Raw genomic sequence first — 22,321 nt, 5'->3', positions numbered from 1 at the left:
GCTGAAAAAGAACCTAGTGTTGCTATCTTTGATATATCTTGATAAAAATATATCCCGTGTCTCTGCTTATTTCTTGTCATACCTTATATCTTATTGATGTAATGGCCATGGTCATAGTGCCCACGGCATTTTGATGGCTGGAGTTTCAGTGAAGGTCAGAAAACAAACACAACTTTCTCTTTAAATCCCTCAGTGTGGCAGTTGTCATCCCGTGGCAGTGCTTTTCACGTTTCCTGTCTCTCTTTCCAATGAGCTCACTGACCCATGGAGTCATTGTGTAGGTATTGCTGGCAGTAATTTACCCTGTCACACACACAGTGAGGAATTCATCATCAGAAATGCGGACTATTACAGATTTGTGAAGTATCAGTTTGACAGAATTACTCAAATTACTGACAGCTGGCATCCTTCCAACAGACCAGTAGTTGCTTAGCTGTGAAAAATAGCAGAAGATGGACAAATATATTAGAAAGAAAATCTCTACAACACAGAAGTGGTGCTAATATGATATGATTCATAACTGGTTGCTATTACAGAGAGTCAGCTTCAAACGTTTGAGCCCATTCTTCTTTCTTCTCTGGGAAGTGATTTACTTTGTGACAGGTAGCCTAGTGAATCAGATTGTTTCTTACCTTGTTTGGTCTTTGTCCCTCTTATTTTTGAGGGAGCTGACCAGGCTAAATGCATTTTACATGTTATTCTGTCAGGTTACAGAAGAGCAGCTATTAGACATTAATTTCTAGTGAGGCTGAAGTGGGATTTTAAATATTTAAAGGAGTAATTTATGTAAAGGGAATTCCTACCATTTCCTAAAATGATGATTTCTTATAATTTGGGTTTGGATATCCATAGGCAATTAATCTAAAATTTCTATTGCTTTAGTTTTGCTCCCTTTGCATGAGCTCTTTATATAAAAATGTGTTTTCAATACATGCCAACAGGCCTGTATTTTAAGCTAATTATGATTGTCATTCTTATCATACTTGATTACTTTTTCCCAAGGACGGAAATGGGCAAGTGACATGGGGGTGGAAATTGGAGCCCAGAGCCATCAAATGGCTACAATGACTCAGACCACGTGCAGAATTGTTTCCCGTGTTAATTCATGCAAATGTGGCCTGGAGGTTAAAGGAATTGATCTTGAGATCAGGAGGTCTCTGCTTTATTTCCAGCTCTGTCACCAGTTTTTTTCTGACCTTCAGCAAGTCATGACTGTATCAATATACTTACATTGACTTTGAACTCATAGCATGATGTGAAGCGAGTACTTCAGTATACTGATGAATCTGGGCTGAAGTGGTACCTCCGAGGTTACACAAGAAGATTGTGAGGGAGCCAGAAGTAAAGTCCAGTGGGAGGTGTCAGCTGGGGGACACTTGCTTCCTGGGAAAGAATTTTGGCCCAAGACTTGAGTCTTGCCCGTGGACTTTGAGAAGTGCATATGTACATTTAAGAACAGGGCACAAAGTATATGATGATGGTGTGAAAGAAGATTATGATGGGATTAGACACTTCTCAACTTGGATTGGTTAACTCTTGCTAAATAAATAGGAGCTGCTCTTTAGGAATGTTAAATGGAGACAAATAATGATCTTAGATTTAGATTATCCTTGAGTTGGTATGTAAAGATTGGTTACTTTCAGTAGGGAATCTGAAGTCTGAGTGTTTTTGCTGAATCTGTTCTTGAATTTCAGGCATGGCATGTTTTATCATCAGCTGTGTTCTTTTGTTTTTCAATACCTGCTATTTTGCAGTTTAGTAACTCAAAAATGCTTTGGGCCTAGAGAAGGGTCATTGAAGTCACTCATAGTGGAGGGAAAGAAAGTGGGAGGCAGCCAGTTCTGAGTGGTGTGAGTAGCTGTTGGTGTATAAATCTAAGACAACAGATTTGCTGCTCTTGCTGATTCCTGAAAAGAGTCGTAGTTTTTCTCTTTCCTCCATAGTGGAGTTCAGGTTTTATACATTGAAAATTAATCCTGTCTACCAAGGACTAGTTTGCTAATATCTTCCAAATAGATATAATTCTTAATGTTATCTTTTGCCTTAGTGGCACTGTTAGCTTCTCCCCTGTTCTTTTGGCCCAGCTCCACACTGTTGCAGTAAGGGAAGTATTTTCCTCCCCGTTGCTGGCAGCAGAGGGGTCAAGCTTGGCTTGTGGCCATGCTCTTTCTGCCTTGGACCTCTCCATCATTCTCTGCTTTCCTCTGGAAGGGCTCTGCAGTGTGGGTAGTGGCAGTGGGAGCCAGCTGAGTGTCTGTGTGACCTAGTCTCTGCTCCCACTCACCCAGGGCTGTGGTTGGGAGCCACACAGCTTCTCTGTGTGCTTCCCTTCAGCTGTCTGCTCCTTCTCACTGTGGAGCATGAGCAGCAGCTCACATCAAGAGAGGCAGGTGATCTGTAACTGTGCTTTTATTTTTATCCAGTGTAGCCAAGGCATTGGTTGTGTAACTCAGAAGAACAACCTAATAATAAACCTGTGCTTGCATTCAAAATTCAGGCTGAGTGTTCCTGCTTTGCAGTCATTTCATGCTCCTGCTCTATTTTGAAGCAGTTTGGATAGACATGGATTGGTCATGCTTTTGGCTCCAGTTGGCAATGTGGTACCAGCTCATATTTTAGGAAACGGCCATAATTCAGGAAAGCTGCTGTGTTTTGCACTGGATTGTGTAATTTGTATTTTTAATAACCTTTTGGCTGTGACTCTGTGTAAATTCAATACCACTGGTGCCTGTGCAGTGACAGCAGTCAAATTATAGAATTGGGTAAGAAAGTGTACAAATCTTTCCTGTAGTGGCTGTCATTGCAAAAAGAAAGATGATAGAATACTGTTAGGTTTTTAAGAAAATTGGGGTTTTTTTTGGAAACTTTTTTCATTTCTTCTTATTTGTGACAAATAGGCACAGCTTTTTATTAGTCTTATTTTCACTTTATCACTTTTTTCCCACTTTTTCAGGAGAAAGGCCATGGGAAGAGGAAAGGGGTGATTTAGGGAGGAAGAAGTTTTTGATCTTGCTGTGTTCTACACTTCTCAAGTCAAGCAGTAATGCTGATTGCTGTGATGCCATATCTGTTTGAAATAGATTGCATCATTTTTGACTATTGGGGGTGGCCAGCAGTTCATCCCTGCTCATCTCCTCTCAGTGTGCTTTGGGGGGAGCAAGATGTCTCTATGTGCTTGTTGAGGTATTAGTCCAGAGAAAGTGATTTTACCAAGTGACAAGTGGTAGGGCTGGCTGTCACCCTGTGTGTTTAGCTTGGCACCCAGCCTTGATGGCTGCTTTTAGTGGCTACTTTTTGCTAGGAAGTGGCACTGAAAATCTTCTTTTGGCTTTTATTGTTTCTGCTTCGCATACTGTAGTTGATGAGGCCAGTAAAAGGCCTGTTGTATTTCAGACATTCACTCCCTTCCTTTAATAGTGACTAAAGCTTTATTATAAGGAGGATAAATGGCATTGCTGGGAGGGAGATTCTGGGAAGATGATTGCAGAGCCCTGTGACTGGTGTGACTATATTTTGTCTGGATGTTGGGGAAGAAGAATGCTGCTTGGGTTTGGAAGAAACGTTTTGGTCACTTGTTTCTCAATAATAAAGACTATCTGACTGTCTTAATCTCAAGTTTAAAGGGAGGGAAGAAGCCTGTGTTTTGTTTTGTCTGTGGTGAGCAAACAGATGCTGTTTGAAAAACACAGGAGAAAGGAAATGAAGTCTTGTGGTTTCTTTCTTCAGTGTTGTCCTACACTGTTTTTACAACCCAAAAAATTTGCGATGGAGCTTGTTGACTTTTTGATTAGACAAATAGCATGGGGAAACTCCTGTGCTGGAAACCCTTACTCATGTGCCTAGCTTAACTTTGTCTTTTGGCTGTGCAAGGAGCTAACAAGTGAATGAGAGAAACCCTAAATATTTGGTTGGGGCTCGCTATGCTTGTATTTCACTTCCTATTTTTTTCCTTCTCCACTGTGAGTTTTATTAGGGATTGACTTAAGGATAGGGATGACTTGACTGCCAGCTGTTTTTTGTGGAGAGCACGCTGGGATGGGCTTGAACCCATCCTGCCACCAACCCTGAGCACCATCCAAAGGGTGTGCTGAAGATTCAGCTCTCACACAGCCATGAAGAAGCTTCTCTGAAGCTTCTTTGCATGGAAAATGGTGGGAATATAACTGGAGCATTTCCACCCTTTTCCACACAAAGAAGCATTGATGCAAAAAACTGCCTCCAACAGGGAGTTTGTGAAGCAAAACAGGTTTGGAAAGAGATTTGCTGTTGCATTGTCCGAGTGGAAACTGGTGTTTAGCTGTAGCTGTGATGGGGTACACATTTGGAAAGTTGGATAATGCTGTCAGATGTTTTAAAGAAAACTACAAGTGGAAGCTTATGGAAGAGTTCACACCAAATCCCGAAGCATGTGTTATTTCTGAGACCTTGAACTTTAGCCTAAGACAGTTAATTTGAATTTCAGTACTTGCTAGCATTACAAGTGCATGGAGTACAATGTTTACAAGTGCATGGAGTGACAAGACAAGGGGTAATGGCTCTTAAGTGAAAAAGAATAGATTCAGATTAAATAAAAGGAAGAAATACTTCACTGTGAGGGTGATGAGAAGCTGGAACAGGTTGCCCAGAGAAGCTTTGGGCATCCCACCCATGGTGTGTTCAAGGCCAGGTTGAATGGAGCTTTAAGCAACCTGGCCTGGAGGAAAGTATCCTTTCCCATGGCAAGGGGGTTGGAACTAGATGTTCTTTATGGTCACTTCCAACCCAAACCATCCCATGATTCTGTAATTACTGGTATAGCAAGATGACATAGGTAGGGAGAGCCTCCTGCTTAAAGGGATATTCCACAGTGAGGCATGAGGCCCTTGGTGCTAGGGCTGGGCTGATGGAGGATGCAGGCTTTAGAGCTGTTGTCCACTCTCAGAAAGGAAGTAGTGTGGTTGTGAGAGAAACAGTGACATTGTCTTACCATGGTGAACAGAGTACACAGTAAACCACCCTGTGTTTTAATTTCTTCATAGGATAAGTAGGACACAAATGAACATGTACAGGGTCTGGAATTAATCCTGTTCATGTAGGGAGGATCTAAATTTAATCACTTGTTACCTTCACCCTGCACTCTTTACTTATATTGCAATTATCTTGGGGTCATCCAAAGCACTTATTTTTCAGTTTCACTGAAATATGAAATCCTCTTCTACAGCCTTTGTATCCCTCATTATTTTGTGGGCAGTGTAAAACAGTAGCAAGAAAAAGAGATAGCGAAGTTCTTGAGCAAAATTAGTTGGTGCCAGTGGTTTAAATTTGAATTTTTTAAGTACGCATATTCGGCTGTCCTTTGAAATTATCACACATTTTGCAGTAGCCACAAACACAAATGCAGTTTCTGCAAGGTTAGTGACAGTGGGGTTACCAACTTGTGGTGTACTCCTTTTCTTTTCTATTTGGGGTTCCCATTACAAAGAAACATTCAGAGCTGAGGTAGAGGCAGTAGGCAGTGCTAATTTCTAAGGGTGTTTGTATTTACCTGAATGTTTTTTCCAACACTGATTTTAGCTGGAGTGCAGCCTTGATGGGGGAAGAGTAAAATTCTCAAGTATGATATCAGAAAATAGCATGTAAAGTCTTGGACTATATTCCATACTCACAGCCTTTAATGGTCTGAGGGATCACTGCTCCTTACTTAAACATTTGGGATTGAGAACTGAAAGTGAATATGTAAAAAGGAAAGGAAAAGCTGCCTTTTATTTGTTGAGAAATGGGAAAGCACTTGGCAATGTCGCCGCCAAACAATTTGGTGACAACGCTCCTTGCCTTGAACTCTGTCATCTTCCTTGAATATTTTAACTGCAGGAAAAACAAAGCCTTGAGTTAAAACTATAAATAAGACCAGTCATGCCTCCTCACGTTTCTGCACTGTAGCTCCTGCCCTTGTAATTTGCCTGTCTTTCAAGCCTCTTGTTCATTATTTTTGGTTTCAGCTGATGCAGGGCCCTGGGTAGATGGGGTCTCTTGGGAGTAGAGGAGGTGAATGTGTGGAGTGACAGCACTGAGGTGGGAATGGAGCATGGAGACAATGGAAGAAGTCTACCAGTCTCAGGGATGTCCAATTTTCGGCTGTTTGGATGGCCTGGAAAGGCCCGGAGTGGCCTTGGGGCAGCCCGCGTTTCAAAGGACGAGAAGAGGCTTCAGTTCTTTTCTCGGTCTCGGTGTTTATTAATTGTTTATCTAAAAGATTTTCTCTCGGCCCGACAGAGGTCTGCTCAGCAGCCAGCCATGAGCACACTCTCCTGCCCTCCGGGCGGTCACCTATCTTTATACCCAAAGTTACGTATACAATATTTATCATTTTTCCCCAATACCTTTCACCCTTATTGACCAGTGCACTTTTAGTAATGACCAATCCCAAAGTGCCACCATCACCACAGAAGATGGAGGAGAAGAAGAAGAAGAAGAAGGACAGGACACGCCCCAATTCCTCCATCTTACTTCTCTAAACCCCCCTGTACAGAAATCCTAAACCCTGTGTTTCACTCTCTAATTAACTTATCCCTTCACCATTCACTCCGGTGAAATCCTCCTATCCTCATACAAGTGTTGTCTCCTGTGTAGGATCAAAGTCCAGCCACCAGACACTTCTGGCAACATTCCAGGACTCCCGAGCCCCCCAAGGGTGGTCTCGGTGACTCGGCACCTCAGTCCTGAGGTGCTGAGGTCCCACACAGGGATGGGCGTAAAACCTGAAAACCTAGGGGGACACATGGGAGAGGGCTGGTTTGTGTTTCCTCTTGAGCAACTGAGGCTGTCTCCCACGCCTTCAGCACCCCTTGTCCTTACCACCCCTACGTCTGTGTTGGGCAGGACACAGGTTCTAGTGTGGTGGCCAGGTTAGGGAGTAAGTTGGGATTTTTCTTGGTTTGTGTCTTTCGAGGACGGACGAAGGGAGCTGGATTGTGGTGGAAAGACTAGGAAAGATGAGGGAAGAGAAATGGTTAGCTGGGAAACAGCATAAAAGATTGGTAGAGGCATGTAGGGGAAACAGAGCAGCAAAGGGAGTAATTTGGTGAGGGGAGAAAAGAAAAGGTCAGAGAGGAATAAAGAGAGGATAAAGATTCCAGAAAAATAGAATAGATTTGGACAGGAAAATATTATGTCAAGAGCTTGATTAAATAGAGTAGCTGAAAAGTCATGTGTTCTGGAAAAAAAAGGTTATTAAATAAGAGACTGCTATAAATGAAAAAAATCACATTGCCATTTTCTCTGAATTTTACTTAAGCTTTCATTCTGAGAGTCCTGTAATGGAGAGAAGCAAAATACAGAGAATGGAAAGGAGAAACCAAAATAAGCTGGTATTTCATTGTTGGATTTGGATAGTAGAACATAATGTAGCATGTTACTATTTTTGAAAATTGTTTAAAAATAAAAATAAACAAACCAGCATCTGGCAGTGGGTTAAACACTGTTTTGCTGTTTCAACATCAATAATGCGAGTATATACTCACTCATGTATGGGTGTAATCTACTCACTCATATCATACCTGCATGAGTAGCTTCATGTAAGCACACAAATGGTGTCCTTCCCAGCTGAATAAAATGATTACACTGCTTTGCCTGCTGAGGACTCGAGCAGTCAATCTCAGTAAATCTTCCTTTTGCCTTTCACAGTTCAGGTGCAATTCCCAACCATGCAGAAGAACAGAGATCTGTTTGAGTTCATGGAGCTGAGATGATTTATCTCAGCTTGGTAAGGGGTAATATGTGACAACCCCTTATTGTAAATTTGAAATCAAATCTGCCTTTTTTTTCAATTGTTGTGTTTTGTTATTTAACACAGCTTTTACATATACTCCTTGGTTAAGGCTGATTAATGTTTAATGAAGACAAAGGGAGTTTTTCAGAATAAAGTGAAGAATTTCCCCAAAAGCAGCAGCCAGGCTCTGAGATAAGAATGATCAGGAGGGAACAATCTGCCATTCAGCTCTGTGGCTGGAGAAAGCATCACTTAGACTGTAATTTTTATTCTGCTCTATATTTTTAAGCTGAAAGTATAAAATACTTTCAAGTAAAATGCAGTTTTGATGTATCAGCTTTCAAGAACTTGTGATAAAATTAACCTGTACATAGTTGAGAGCAAAGCAAGACTGGAATACATCACAGAAGCCTTCTCTGCAGCCTTGGAAGGTTAGAGATGGCAAGGAGTCTTTTTGGAAATAACTGTTTTTAAATTGTCTATGCTGATGACCTTCTTTGTTTTAATGATACAATATTTGAATGTCAGAATTACACCTATACAGGTGACATGGGAATGAACAACCCAAAAGTTAAATTGGCACGCAAAGAGTGCGTGTCAATTTGGCACACATATTACCAATTTTAAAAATTTGGAACAGTTTTTAAAAATAGCTGTAACTGGAAAATCATCACTAAGGACATACATTTCCCATGGGATCCCTGGGGGACCAGAGTTTGGGTTGATGCTTGTTAAATATTCTAATTTATCAACCAGAACAAAACATACTCTTTTATTGATCAAATTTACAGAGGATGCAAAAGTTAGGGCAGTGGTAAATGGAGAGGAAGAGAACTGCAGATCAGTAATGCAGAATTGTGAATACCCAGTGACTTGGGTGGCAGCCTTGTTTTAGTCATCTTGCAGCACTAAATGCATAGAGGAATAAAATTTAGGTGATGCTTACTTAGTAGAGGACCCTTTTTTGTTGTAAGTGAGGTCTGGGAAGGGCTTGAGGGTGATGGTTCATCAGCTGGCCTGCCTGCTGCCTGGCACACAGGGAAGCACAGGAGGGTGGGGGACAGGGCCAGCAAGGGGAGGTGGCATTTGCTCATCCTGTGAGTCCTGCCACAGCTTGTTCTTTGTGATGTGGGGCACCCTGGTGTCAGCAATCTGCAGTGATAGCTTTGAGTGTGTTCAGAAGAAAGGAAGGAATGATGAGATGCCCAGAAAATTTGTCACAGAATAAAAGAAAATTAGAAGATGCCTTGATCACAAGTTACATGCATAGAGGTGAGGAGACAATGTACCACAAGATCAAGTGGCTGAGAGGTGCAGACAGGTCACATCAGCTTAGCAAAATGGTATGGTTGGGGAGGAAAATTTGACATCAAATCAGTTTCTCAAGGTGTATTTTCTGTTCCTGGCAAATTTAGAAACAAGATGAGTTGTCTTTCTGGAAGGTGAATTATTTCAGGAAAATCTGAAATAATTAGTTGGGAATTATTTCAGGAAAATCTTCTGAAAAGGGTGCTTTCCTTTGTTTCCTCTCCCGCTCTTTCTGTTGTTCTCTGCATGAGATATCACAATGGCAAGAATAACATTAGTTGCCTAGAGAAGAACTTTTTGAGTCTATGGCTTTTTGAGTTTTTTGAGAACTTTGAGTCTATGTCAAGCAGTTTTGTTGCCTGTCTCCATCAGAATGATATTGTCAGAGAGATCCTGGATTTTAGCTACTTACTGGTCACCAGCTGCAACACTAACAGAGTTTCTCAATGCACTTGGCAAGCTATTTTACTGAAAGCAAAGCTTAGTATTTTGCATGCTAATTATTAAATAGTGTTATTATCAGTAGAGGTCACAGGTATCCAGTATTCTGGAGCCTTAGAAACTACACGTTGAAGTGCTGTGTGATTCCTTAATTGTCATCTGATGGAGAGGAAAACCACTTGCATAGTGGCTTCATGCTATTTCTGCATGTTGCTTTTATTTGCATATAGCATCTCTGTATTATTTGAAGAGTCCCAGTAAATTTAAAATGTTTAGTCTATCCTATTTGTTAGTGATAGCAGAATATGTATTTTTTACAGCTGCTGCCTGTTCTGATTCCCCTTTGAATGCTCTCATTGGATGTAAAATCACAGAAGAATCATTCCTTGTTCACTCCTTTTTTCTCTGGGGTGTGCCTTCAGGAGGTGGAGTTGATATGCTTGGCTCATCCACTTGTCTATGTGTGAGGCATGACTGCATTTCCTCACTGTAGACAAAAGTCCATCAAAAGGTTTTAATTAAAGTCATTGAAATGATGGGTAGGGTGGAAGGAGACAGATGAAGAGAGTAGGACCACATAAAGATAAGCAGGCAGTGAGACCTCGTGCATTTGCGATGCTGAATAGTTTTCTTGTGTTTTGAAAAAATTCTCCTCAGAGAAGGACAGATCCAGACTGCTCAGTGTCTCACCCAGAGTTGGCTGGGCTCTATAATGGAAATATAGATTATGCTAATTGAGATGAAGTTTTATAGTGCTAATGTGTATTTTACTCTTCTGTGTGGTGAAATGCAGTCTGAGTTTGAGGGAGCTGAAAACATCCTATTCACATGTAAAATGTTGTGAAGGATCTGTGGTTTGGGGTATTTAAAAAATGCCACATGAGGGGATTCATACATCTGAAAGCAATATTATCCATGTGCACTCATTGCTAATGGAGAGAGGAGTGTGTGAAAGCAGCTTCCCAGCCTCCCTGTACAGATGTGTAGATCCTGCTGGAAGAAGGAGGAGTGGTGGAGAACTTCTGTGGTGCAGTGGGGCAGGTTGTGGGGCCAGCACTGCTCTACAGACCAGGAGCTGTGCTGATCTCGGTCAGCTGAGGCAATAAACAGCAGCTGGGAAAGTAAAAGATCTTGCAAAGAGGCCCATTGTGTCTCTGTGCCTTGGGATTACTTGGAGTTTAGAATTCTTAAACAGAATAAACTCTTGGAATAAGGCAGTAAGCCCAGCTGTGTATTAATTATTAGTTCGGACAACTTCCAAATCGCAGAATCAGGCCTCTGCTGTTCGTGATACTTTCTTCCTTTTAATATCAGCATTTGGCCTTCACATTGCCAAGCAAGATGTGTCTTTAATTTGTGAGAGCTCATCTGCTTATCCAAAAAGCTACAGTCATAATCCTCTTTGCCATAATGAATGACTGCTCTGGAAGTGATTACTACAGGATTTCATACTGTCTTTGAATTCTTTAGTGCTTCTTTTTTGTAAAGAAAATTGTTGCTCATAAATCACAGTAAAGTATCAGGGGGCTGTGACTGCAGTAAAATACCAGAGGCATTGCTTCAGAGGTGGTAAATCTTGGTCTATCTGGACATGTTGCTAGGACAGGAATGACCTGAGTCCCTTGGCTTCTTTTTGTCAGGTCAGGTGTGCATATGTGTGTGAACACTGCTTCTGCCTCAAGTTCAGATACCACAAGTCTGAGCCTTTCATTGCTCCAGGTTAAAAAGACTGCTGCAGCTCTATTTTCTATTCTGCTTGGCTTGTGAGAAGACTTGCTGTGCATTTCAGTATATCCATTGCAAATATGATGTTGTATTTCATCTTCTGTGTACGTCTGTTGAAGAATAGCAAAGAAGCAGTAGCTCAAATAGGCTGCAGCAGTTGTCATTTTCATTTTGACTGTGATTCAAGACAAAGGCTTTTAAAATTAGAGCTTTCTAAAGAAACCTTCCTCCTTTAAAGATTTCTCTCTCTCTCTTTTTTTGTGAACTCATAAATCATTTTTAAGTAGACTGGTACTAACGGCATGATGGAAGTAGTGGGAAATTTAGAAAAAGAAATCCAGCTTCTTATTTTTTTGGGACAATCTGCTTTTTTTCCCCTGGACCTACATTTACACAGTTTTCTTTTGAACTTACATCAGAGAGATGGGATATAACCAACTATCTACAAGCTTGAAAACTAGGCTGATAAGAAGACCAGAGTAGAAAATTTGGCTCCTTGCTATGAAGACAACCCAGCAGCAGATGTGCCTGCTGATGTTGTTACAGTGAGTATCTAGAAATTGGAAGAAGGTGTATGTAGAAACCTCTAAGTCTCATTAGAAATCTTCCTACCTTTCCAGATTGTTGCAGTCTCGTTTGCCAAAACACATGCCTGACTTATAATGGAAAAGTAGGAAAATGTGTAATGTCCAGAAAAAGTTAGAAAGAGTTTTTCTTTGCATTTGATGTACTGGATCCGCAGTGTCCCTTCATGCAAATTCATAATGCACGTGTTTGTTTGTGAAATACATATATTTTGAGTCATAATTCCTAAGCATCTAACTGCATTTGAGATGGAAAAATAAAAGGAAACAAAAGAAATTCTTAAGTTGATGTAGATGGCAAAATTTAAAAAATTTATTTATGAACACATAGAAGTACTTCAGCAAGAAAATAAATATACTATTTTGATGAATATTATGTGACACCTGGCTTTGCTAATTGATGACCTAAATTACAGCAATCTCAGAGATGAGCAGACAGCTGAGATGGTCAGTGATCCATCTAGAATGGGCCTGTGAAATACTGTGATGCTCCCACATCTGCATTTCATGCCAGAGACAACAACGTTGTATCAGAAAAGTTTTGACAAAGTCGAATACAGTTTGTGGTTTGCACCCACAGAAACTTGCAGCGTTTAAACAAGCCTGTGTGTTTGAGATAAACAAAATAGAGCTCTCCTCATGGAAGTAGTAATGCCTGTGGAAAAGTCTCTTGATTTAGGTTTGTGGATAAGTTCTTGAGCCTTCTAAAGAAATGCTGTATATATTCACTTTTTTTTTTAATTACTGGAAAAAAGTTTCTCATTGTTCATTAACAGGGAAGATGTTGTGCTAATTTATGCCACATGTAATGTCTGTAGGTTGACCAAGGATCTAAGTCTACATAATTTCACCCAAGGATATTAACTTCCCCACTGTGCCCAATTAAATTCATCCCCATGCAAATCTGAGAACAAACAGGATAAAATACAAATTTGTTTCTGGAAAACTGTCTAAAGCAAAAAGGAACTAAATATCTCTTGATTCTTTGGAGGGCATTTACAACTTTTGTAATTAGTGATTAGTGCCAAGAAACAAATGTTGAGATGAATTTCCTTACTTGTGCCAGGATTTATTTTACGTAACCTCAACCATTTAGGATTGCTCCTCAGTGGAAAGGAGAGGAGCCACCTCCAGGGCCCCCTGGATTGGCCCACCTATGCAGGTGTGGCTCTGTAATTGTAGGAGCTTAAATGAGTAGCTTATAGAAATCTCACTTCCTAATACGAATTCAGAACGTAGCAACTAATAGGTTTAGTGGAAGTTTTTAGGGTCTTTGCCTCTACTTTTCTGACCTGGGAAGTGACGATTGTTATTTTGCTGGTCCCTGGCCCCATATCTGGAGCTTTTCTGCTCTTCTTAGCTATAATCCTTTCACTAAGGTGTGATCTCTTCTTTATTTTTTTATCCTTTGCTTTTATTGTACTTATTTTTGTTTGTTTCTCAAGCTAAGTAAATCCTTGTTTCTGTAGTTACTGTCTGATGTAAGGTAAAATCTGTTCTCCATTGATAAACAGAAGAATTGTTGCATTCTCTGGGTTTAAGACTTTGGCATACTTATATACAATGCCTAATCTGATGTTGACTTTCTAAAAATAGATCTCTCAAGCTCCAGGGAAGAAAGCTGCAGTGTTGCCTTAAGAAATCAAAGGAGGCCAGACAAGAATTTAGTCATAAATCCTTGTACCTGTGGTATTCAGATGAAGGACCAATAATTTAGTCTAAAATCCTGAGCTGAATGCAGCAAAGCACAAGGCCCCAGATGTCACAAAATGTTGCTATCAATTCATTGATCTTTGTGAATCTCTGCTGAAAGATTAGTGTTCATAAATCATTGCCTGGAGAGCTATCTCCTTACTTAAGTCTCTTTATTTAAGCTTTTACATTCACTCCTCATGTTCCTGGTTGCTGATTAAAAATTAACCCTTTCATATCATTCAGTATGCTTAGCCTGATTACTCTGTAGAAGGGAGCCCAGGAATTTTAATGACATTTGAAATGAGTTAGACTTCTTTTGCTGAGTTTCCTGTTTTGCCTGTGGTTTAAACTTGGCTGAAGTCTTGCGGAGCAAACCGTTGTAAATCATTATGCAAGACTCGTTTTCCTGCAGCAGTACAAGCTGTTTACTAATCACAAGCTTGTTCAGCATGATTTTAGCTAACTGTAAGAAAGGTGTGTTCCAAGACAAGATATTCCAAATTGAACAATAAAAAAGCAAAATCAGTCCCAAACCTCTGAGGAACTCTGGGAAAGGGCTACTTCTTTGGGTCACTTACTTCAACTCTGCACTGTGTTATCATGCTTCAAGAACATTGGATGTGCAAAATGTTGTTGGATTGAACCTTGCTTGATTTGTATTCAGATATGACCAGCTTGCCTTGAGTGTAATTCTTGCCAGTACAGACAGAGCATTGTTTCATAATACCATTTACAGAAGAATGTTTACAATTGGGCTGTGGATGTCTCACTGTGGTTAAGGTGTTTGGTGTAGTATTGAGATAGGTATTCCAATGCTTCATCCTATATACCAAGTAGAAGTACTTTTCTGTGCTGCTTTGGGATTGCAGCAGAAATCTATGCAAGAAAAACCATGTCCAGGTCTTTAGCTGAAGAGAATCTCTCTGAACTTTCAGTACGGGTATAATTATATATTTTTGCTTTGACTTAAAAATTCAGGAAGTTTAAAGGTGGTAGCTGGTGAGTGGCACTGATATTTTGTCTAGGTTGGGTAAGGAATGTTTAGGTGAATGTTTGGCCCTAACCCAGTGGGTCAAGCAAAATCTACTATGCTCTTTGCTGTTGAGAAGATGCTCCATGGAAAGCATTTACTTTGGCCTGAAATTAGGGGTGGTTGGGCAGGAGGAGAGCAATGGATTAGCTGGAGAGCAGTGTATTTCAGCCAAAGGAAGCAACCATTTTCAGCCTCTCATGCAGAAATCAGACTAAAAATTAAGATCAATCAGACCAAAAAGAGGAATATATTGGATTTGTTTCTTTTAAAAAAGAACAGGATCTGATCCTCAACTGGAGTCTCACCATGCTGCTGCCAGTGCATACTGTTTCCTCTTCAGTATCAGTTACAAGAGAAAACTTGCATCCCAATAGGAGGAATGAGTTATGTAGGTCAGTTTTAAGCAATGCTGTATTAGGGAATTTTGTTCTTTGGGCTTTAGACCAGTGTAATGAAAAGTTAAATATTAACATGTCCTCAGAACTTTTCTCAAATATTGGTAATATGAGACTTAAATTAAGAGGCAGTGAACAGAGGTAAAATTTTTACATTCGGCTTTTGTTATCATGCCAGTAATTAGAGTAGTCAGAGCAATGTAAATTAAATGTTGCAAAGCAGGGCAGCAGTTGCTAGAAAGCAGCCTGGTACCTTTTAATATGCAGAAGTCTTGGGAACTGGAGCTTCAGACATCTATGAGATAGTAGATTGGTAGTGAAAGAGATGGCTGCTGAATGCAGACACCCATCCTTGAATGCCACTTGTTTGTCTCTCTCAGTGCTGAAGAAGTGGCAGTTATTTTGTGTGTCTCTTCCAGCAAAGTCTCCTCTGGGACTTAATCCCACACAGACTTGGGAGAAATGTTTGATTTGCCCTTCTGACACTGTGAGAAGGTGACCTTTTATGGCTTTCAGTCTTCAAAAATCTTGAATCTCATGATTTTGCCTGACCCCCTTTCACTCTGTCTAGGTAATCGCAGTGTTCACATTCATTTTAGGACAGTAATCTCCCAATAGAAGTGCTACCATGTCCTCTTGTACATGTCCTCTCTCAGGTTTTTGTAGCTCCTGATAGGGAGAGGCAGAAATTATGTTTATGCAGCTTCTTACATTCAGTATTTTCTCCAGAGGTCTCCAATTCTAGGATAGGGTCTTTGAAGGGTTACCAAGTGCATTAGTAATGCCTTCTTGCCAAGGAAAGGTAACAGATTAAGCCTGGCTCACATGTTTCCGTGTGAATGATCTTCAGTGTTCTTGTCCTAAGTGCACTGTAACTCACTGGTCAAATTCCTGCTGTTGGTACTGGTGGATCTAAATGGAGTTTTCTGGAAGCTGGAGCTGTGCGCAGATGCTCCTGTTCTGAGATGATTTAAGGCCTCCACACTCCTCTGTATGTATACAGAGCATACACAGCTGATTGTTGTGTTGATTATGCAGGGCTGTTTATTTTCCTCTTTTGAGAAATTGAAATTTGGTGTCTAGATAGCATGCTCTACAAACTTCCTTATTAGATTCATAACTAGTTGTTCCAGACATATTTTAGCAAAATGGGCCAAGGCTGCATTTTTGACAAATCATTGCTGGGGATGGAACAAAGTTCTTGTTTTTACAGCTCTTGTATTTAAGTAACAAACTCATGATACATCCACTTGCTCACACTCCTGGCTAAATTCAGAGGATTCATGTTCTTGCTGCCCTTGCAGTGTTAGCACTACTCTTGAATCATTAAAGGTGCAGAATGCTATTGATCTTATAGGTCTTTTACAACCTAGACAATTCTAAAATCCTTTGTCAGCTGCTTCACACTGTTGGTGTGTCTGAATGTGATCTTTTGAACGATTCTTGTGATCTTTTGAACGATTCTTGGAGCCATGCATATGCAGTACTTATCATTAGATTATAATTAACCATAATTATGTATGGAGATCAGCCCAAGCCATAAAATGTAGATTGTTATATTTACTATGTTAATAAGATTTGGTGAGGATAAAGGGCTTGATTTTTTAATTTTCCCATGCACAATGGTGTAATGGATCCTTAGCTAAAGTGTTGTTAAAATTAGTAGAGCTCCATACTACAGTTCTTCTTACTGCAGATTGCTATAGGCGAGGTTCAGGCCCAATAGGTTTTGTCACTGGCATAATGAAGCACTGCCTCAGAGAAGCTGAGACAGTAGAAAACATGTTGTAGGAGCCCTGAGAGGTAAATGTACCCACAGACATGTTAGAAAGTGTTTTGGACTATATAAAAACATCTCTGATAGTTATTCACTTGAGGACAGTTGTACAAACAGTGCAGGTGGGATTTCTGCTGGGGAAAGGGGAGTATTTACCTTTATCTTGATGCTGCAGTAAAATTCCAGGCACAAGTACTTTCCAGGTGTGCACAGATGTGCTGTGTACAGTTGTACCAGGGAGTGCTGTTCCTGGAATCAATAAATAGGAAACCAAGTGCAGTGTTGCTATGCTGACCCCACAGTCTGATTCTAAAAGCTTTATTGAAAAAACAAAACAAATTAAGTAATACTGGAAATGATAAAATAAGGTTGAATCACCTCTATGATTAAGGCTCTACATTAGTATTTAGCTTTTGCAGGGGAGATAGCTTTTTCTACTGTCTATTTACATCTGGAAACAAATCTTTCATGTTGCGTAAATAATTTAATCTTTATTACTGTTACTGCTGCAAATAACGTGTTGATACCTGCTGGCTAAGTGAAGCAGGAAGTGATAGATACCATTATGCATTGTACTATTTACTGTATTTAATGGAAATTAAAAGTGAAATAACAAGTTAAAGAACACCACACTAGAATTCTTGTTATTCTTCATTTTAGAACATCAGTGTTGCAGGACCTTATCACAGTCTAATGAGCTGTATACACTAAAATGTTCCCCTCTCCCTTTCCCCCTGCTGTGGTGTTTTAATGTGCTTTGTCCTGGAGTAGAAGACTTCATTTTGGAAAGGTTTCTTTATTGAGGAAGGGGCTACAAAATGATTTTGAAAGCTTCTCTGGACACAGTTCTGGTACAAGAGCATGGAGGGGGGATAAGGTGGACAGGAGCTCTGTAGTTAGAATGGCTGTTGGATATCTCGCATTCTCATTTCAAAATTTTCTTCCTAAAACCACTTCCAGGCTTTGGAAGCTGACTGTTACTGTAAAACATTTCTTAAGTTTTAATTTTCTAAAACACATTGTAAGTTATCTTTTAAAAAGACGCATTAGCACAACAATGGAGGAATTGCAATACTTGTCTGCATCACTAGAAATGCTCAGAATTTAATCTGGTGTTTCAATGTGTAAAATAAAATTATTGCCTCTGCTAACATTACTGTCCTAATTGTGAACAAAACTGAAGCCAGTTTGTTTACTGAATATGTCTGCCTCCTGCCACAAGACTTGTGGAATCTGTTTGCTTAGGAAAAAAGCAACCCAGCATGTTGTTAGATAATTACCTCCTATTGAAAATAGATATTGAGTGAGTGAAGGAATCAATTATGTTTCCAGATTGGACCGTATGCAGTTTTCTGCGGTTTATATTACTTGATGTATCAGTTATGATATTAGGTCTCAGTATTAAAACATTACTGGACTGTATTCTCTGACTTGGCTTGAAGCCCATGATAGCATGTCTGCAAGTGGTGCAGCTCATTGTTCTAGGACGCTTCAATAGTTTCTGGTTACAAAACGTGGTGAGATGATAAAAGCATGCCTGACTTGGCTTAACATGATGTTCCCAGCAGGAACATCTCTTTTCCCCTTTTTTTTTTGGTTATGTCTTAATCAAATGTTGATGAGACAAAATGCTGCGATGCTGGATGTGGGTGTCTGACAGCCTGATGCTCCTTCTGTATTTCCCAGGGCAAGCTGGGGGCAGGAGAGTGTTATCAGAGGATGATGTGGGCCGTGTGAGATAAGAAGCACAGCAGGCTCTTGTTTTCCTCCTGACTATAGACAGTGGAGCTGAATGTCTTCTTACAGAGTTTTATGGCCACAGAGGTCTAACTTGAAGCTGATGGTCTGCATCCCTGCTGGGACTCAGGCCAACAGCTCTCCTGAAGAATTTGTCATCCAAAATGCTCCTTGATCAGACCTTTGACAAAGCCTTTTGTTTGAAAGCCAGCTCACCTTTAATGGTATAACAGAGTGCATGTTGTTCTGTGGATCAGCCAAAATTTCCAGTTGTAATATGTAAAGCAAAATTGTGGCAAGAAGGGCAGCAGTGTTTGATTGTATGTTTGTTACGTACTGATTAGTATCTGTTCTAGGAGAAACAGAAGAATGCAATGTAATATGAGGTTCCTTTATACATCTGTGTTTAGGCAGAGAAAGGCTCAGACATTGCCTCTCAGAGGTGCTGGTTATAGGAATCCATCTGATTCCTTCCTGATGATCAGGTGTCTGGCACTGCTGAAAATTGTGTTGCATTGGTCCTAATGCTTGAATTTTTGTGCACCCAAACTGAGAGTTGTTGCATAACAATTTTTATAAGAGAGTTTTTATTTTCAGTAACTTCCACAATAGATAAGGGATGTAGCTCTTAGACAATTTCTAGGGAAAGGAAAATCGGGAGTTAAATGACAACACTGTCTAGAATCCTATGATCTATGGTCAGAAAATCTTTTCTTGCTCTAAGTATTGCAATTGCTTTCAGCTAGCCAGTGTTGCTAACCTGTACTAATTTCAATTTCTCCTTGCAGTAATGCGTAGAAATCCATTTGGGATGGACATTTGCTGTCGGAAGGGATCCAGAAGCCCACTCCAGGAACTGTATAATCCCACCCAGGTGAGTGTCTTGTGGCTATAATTAAGCTTCCCAATGCAGCATACAAATGCAGTCTCTTTTGATGATATTTTGATGTTTTCTTATTTGCATGTAACAGCTGCCTTCATTTGAGAGAACTGATCCTGGATACTGCAGGGTTTACTATAACATTCTACAGTTTAAGTTAAAGCCTGATTTTTAAAGGCTTTTAGTTTAATGATGCAGACTCCTCCAAAATGTTTTCTTAGGTACCCAAAAGCCTTAAAAGGATACTTAGATAGAAGCTGACGCAATGTGTTGACATGGATTGGCAGGGTGGTGTGAGAGAATGTGACATGATCTACATGAGACAAGGAGTGCAGTAAGACTGTAAATTGCCATAATATTGCATTAATATAATTTATATTACTTTCAGCTAGCCAGCTGCCTTTCTTGTCCTGGTCTGTGGCTCATATGGAGTCTAGACAAACACTGTAGCTCATGTATGCTATTCAATACCTGATTGTCCTGATGAGAGCTAGGACCTCAGTTATTGCTCTTCTTTTGACAAGTAGAATAAGAAAACTACCTGAAATTCATGCTCCTGTTTGGTCCTCTAGATCAATGTATTCCCTACATATGGGCTGAATTGGCACATTCAGGAGAAGCATTTCCTGTTGGCAGCTGAGAGGAAGTGCTGCCATTGAGAGAAAATGCCAGCTGACTATTAAACATATTTATTAAAGTTTAACAACCGCCTATTATATATTTATCCGTGAATGAATAGATTGAGTTTTATTAAATTAGCTGTTATGGAAAGTGACTATCCCAGTAAATCTAACTTGTTATATTTAACAAGGCAATAAATGTTTTAAATACTATTTGATTATGAAGACACTCACTATATCATGTGCAAAACAAAGTCTGAGGGATTTCAAGTATTTACATAAAGAATTGACAGCAATCCAAAGATGCGTGATATCAGTTATGAAGCACAGTAAAGCTCCATTTGCTTGTTAATGTTGTTTTTATGAACACAGGTTGACTTTCTAATTCAATTTGAATTCTGGGCATGGCTGGGAACATAAGTTTGTCATACTCTTATACTGCCCTTTATTGACCATTATGGGAGTCAGCATTGCATAAATGGGAAGTGCATGCAGAAGCCCTGAAGAGGAACAAACCAGTGCTGCAAAGGAAAACTATTAGTATTTGCAGGTCAAATTTAAAGACTCTTTGGAGATGTTCAAGAGGAGCAGGTAAGGGAGAAGAGATGGGCTGAGTAATTGGTCTCTCTGGTGTCTGCTGTGTGTCAGTCAAGACCTTTTGCCCTTTAACATTATTAAAGGCCAAGCTGTAGGCAAGAAACATCCCCATCCAGTGAAGGGCCATAATCCCAGAGCCCTTGCAAACCTGGAACACTGAAAAGATTTCCTGAGCTTCCTGAAGCAGGGGGACATAACTGGCAGCTCCTTCCTTTCTGCGTACCCTGACGAAGTGATCTGTTAGCATCCCTTTCTGGGCTCACCTGTGAGCCAGCCAATGTCAATGTTTGAGGGAGTGCAGTAGTTCTGGCAGCTGATGTTAAACTAAAGATATTTATTGTTATTGATGTTATTGAAATTTTTTTATGCAGAAGTGTTTCTATCAGCTTGCTGATACCCATTTTATGAAGCTTTTAATTTTTGTTTCTTTCTTTGTTTTTAGTTGGTGCTTGATTTTTTTGGAAGGGGCTTTGCATGCTGCCCTCAGTACCAGAGGGACAGACAAATGAGCATATGCAATCTGGGAAAAGAGTAACAAGAAAAGGCAGTGAGTAGAGGCTGCCAGAGGAAACAACAGGTTGGAGATGACACCTAGAATGCTTAATCAGATATATGGTTCATCTTTTTTTTTTCCATTGGTGCCCAAAGAGAATTCTGTCTCACCTTTCTTGAGGCGGCAGATTAGAGACTGTTGTATATTTTGGCAGGAGGGTGCTTGTTCCTCAAGGGTTCAGATGTACTTGCAAGGATGGGGGGAGATGGAGGGCAGATCTCTCATATTTGTTTCCTTGCTGAAGCAGTTGCAATCAGTCTTTTGTAGTCAGCTCAGAAGTCAAATATATAATAAATATGCAAGAAGACAAGGCCAGGCTGGATGGAAGCTGTAGTGAGTGGAAGGTGTCCCTGCACATGGTAGTTGGAACAAGATGATCGTTGAGGTTCCTTCCAGCCCGAACCAATCTTTGATTCTATGAAGACATTTTTGGCCAAAATCTCTCTTACTAAGCTAAGTGATGAAAACAGTTAGATCTTTAACCTCTGACTCTCAGAACCTTTTGGACTCCTGATGTTGTGAATCCATGTTTCTCTCCTGGGTGCCAGTGGCTGTGTGTGCCATCACAGAAACTCTCTGGCACTCAGTTTAGCTGCCTCAGAGCAGCAGCAGAGTTGATTGAGCAGATATTCGTAGTTCAAAATAATATGTGTAATTTAAACACCAAACTTAGGCCACTGAAAGATGCCTTGAAGCTATGGTTTTGGATTACTACAAGCTAGGTGTAGCAGTGATTTTTTTAAAGGGTAAGAAACTTTAAATTTGAGAAGTATTAAGGGCCCATTCTGCCTTGCGTTCTGTGTGCTCCTGCCTGTTCCCTGCCTGGGAGAAGAGAGTTTGGTCATTGATTGAAATAGGTGTCAGATAGGGTCAATACTCACTGGGATTTCGGTTGCTGTAGTTTAACATGAGTGAGTTTTTTCTACTCGTGTTTGATATCAAGTTGAACTGCCCTCATGAAACCAGATGGAGACAGGTTGATTTCCACCAGCTGAGAGTTTGACTGTGGTTATTTAATATGTTGACATATAACAGCCTCTCTGATCCTGGCCTGGTTTTTCCTTCTATGGAGTTACTTGAGTTGTTTGCAGATGCCATAATTTGTCTCTTAAATCTTTTTTTGGCCTTGTGAATGATTGTGAAAAGGAAAGAGAAAGGAAAGGGAAAAAGAAGAGAAGGAAAAAATAAAAAATAACAATAAAAAAAAGGCAGAAATAAAGATTGGTCTT

The 22,321-nt window shown here is 40.2% G+C and overlaps 1 protein-coding gene across 3 annotated transcripts in view; it reads left to right on the top strand.

Moving 5' to 3' along the window:
• Positions 1-22,321, top strand: part of CHST11 (carbohydrate sulfotransferase 11) — a 162,221-nt gene that overhangs the window by 47,447 nt on the left and 92,453 nt on the right. For all 3 annotated transcript variants that reach the window (XM_064702553.1, XM_064702554.1, XM_064702555.1), the window contains exon 2: positions 19,231-19,316. In XM_064702553.1, coding sequence (XP_064558623.1) covers positions 19,231-19,316 — 86 coding nt within the window. The remainder of the gene's footprint in view (positions 1-19,230; positions 19,317-22,321) is intronic.

This window comes from Zonotrichia leucophrys, chromosome 1A (genome assembly GCF_028769735.1).
Source record: "Zonotrichia leucophrys gambelii isolate GWCS_2022_RI chromosome 1A, RI_Zleu_2.0, whole genome shotgun sequence".
NCBI classification, from domain to species: Eukaryota; Metazoa; Chordata; class Aves; order Passeriformes; family Passerellidae; genus Zonotrichia; species Zonotrichia leucophrys.
The sequence above is the reverse complement of the archived record's forward strand: the minus strand, read 5'-3'. Positions and strand labels throughout refer to the sequence as shown.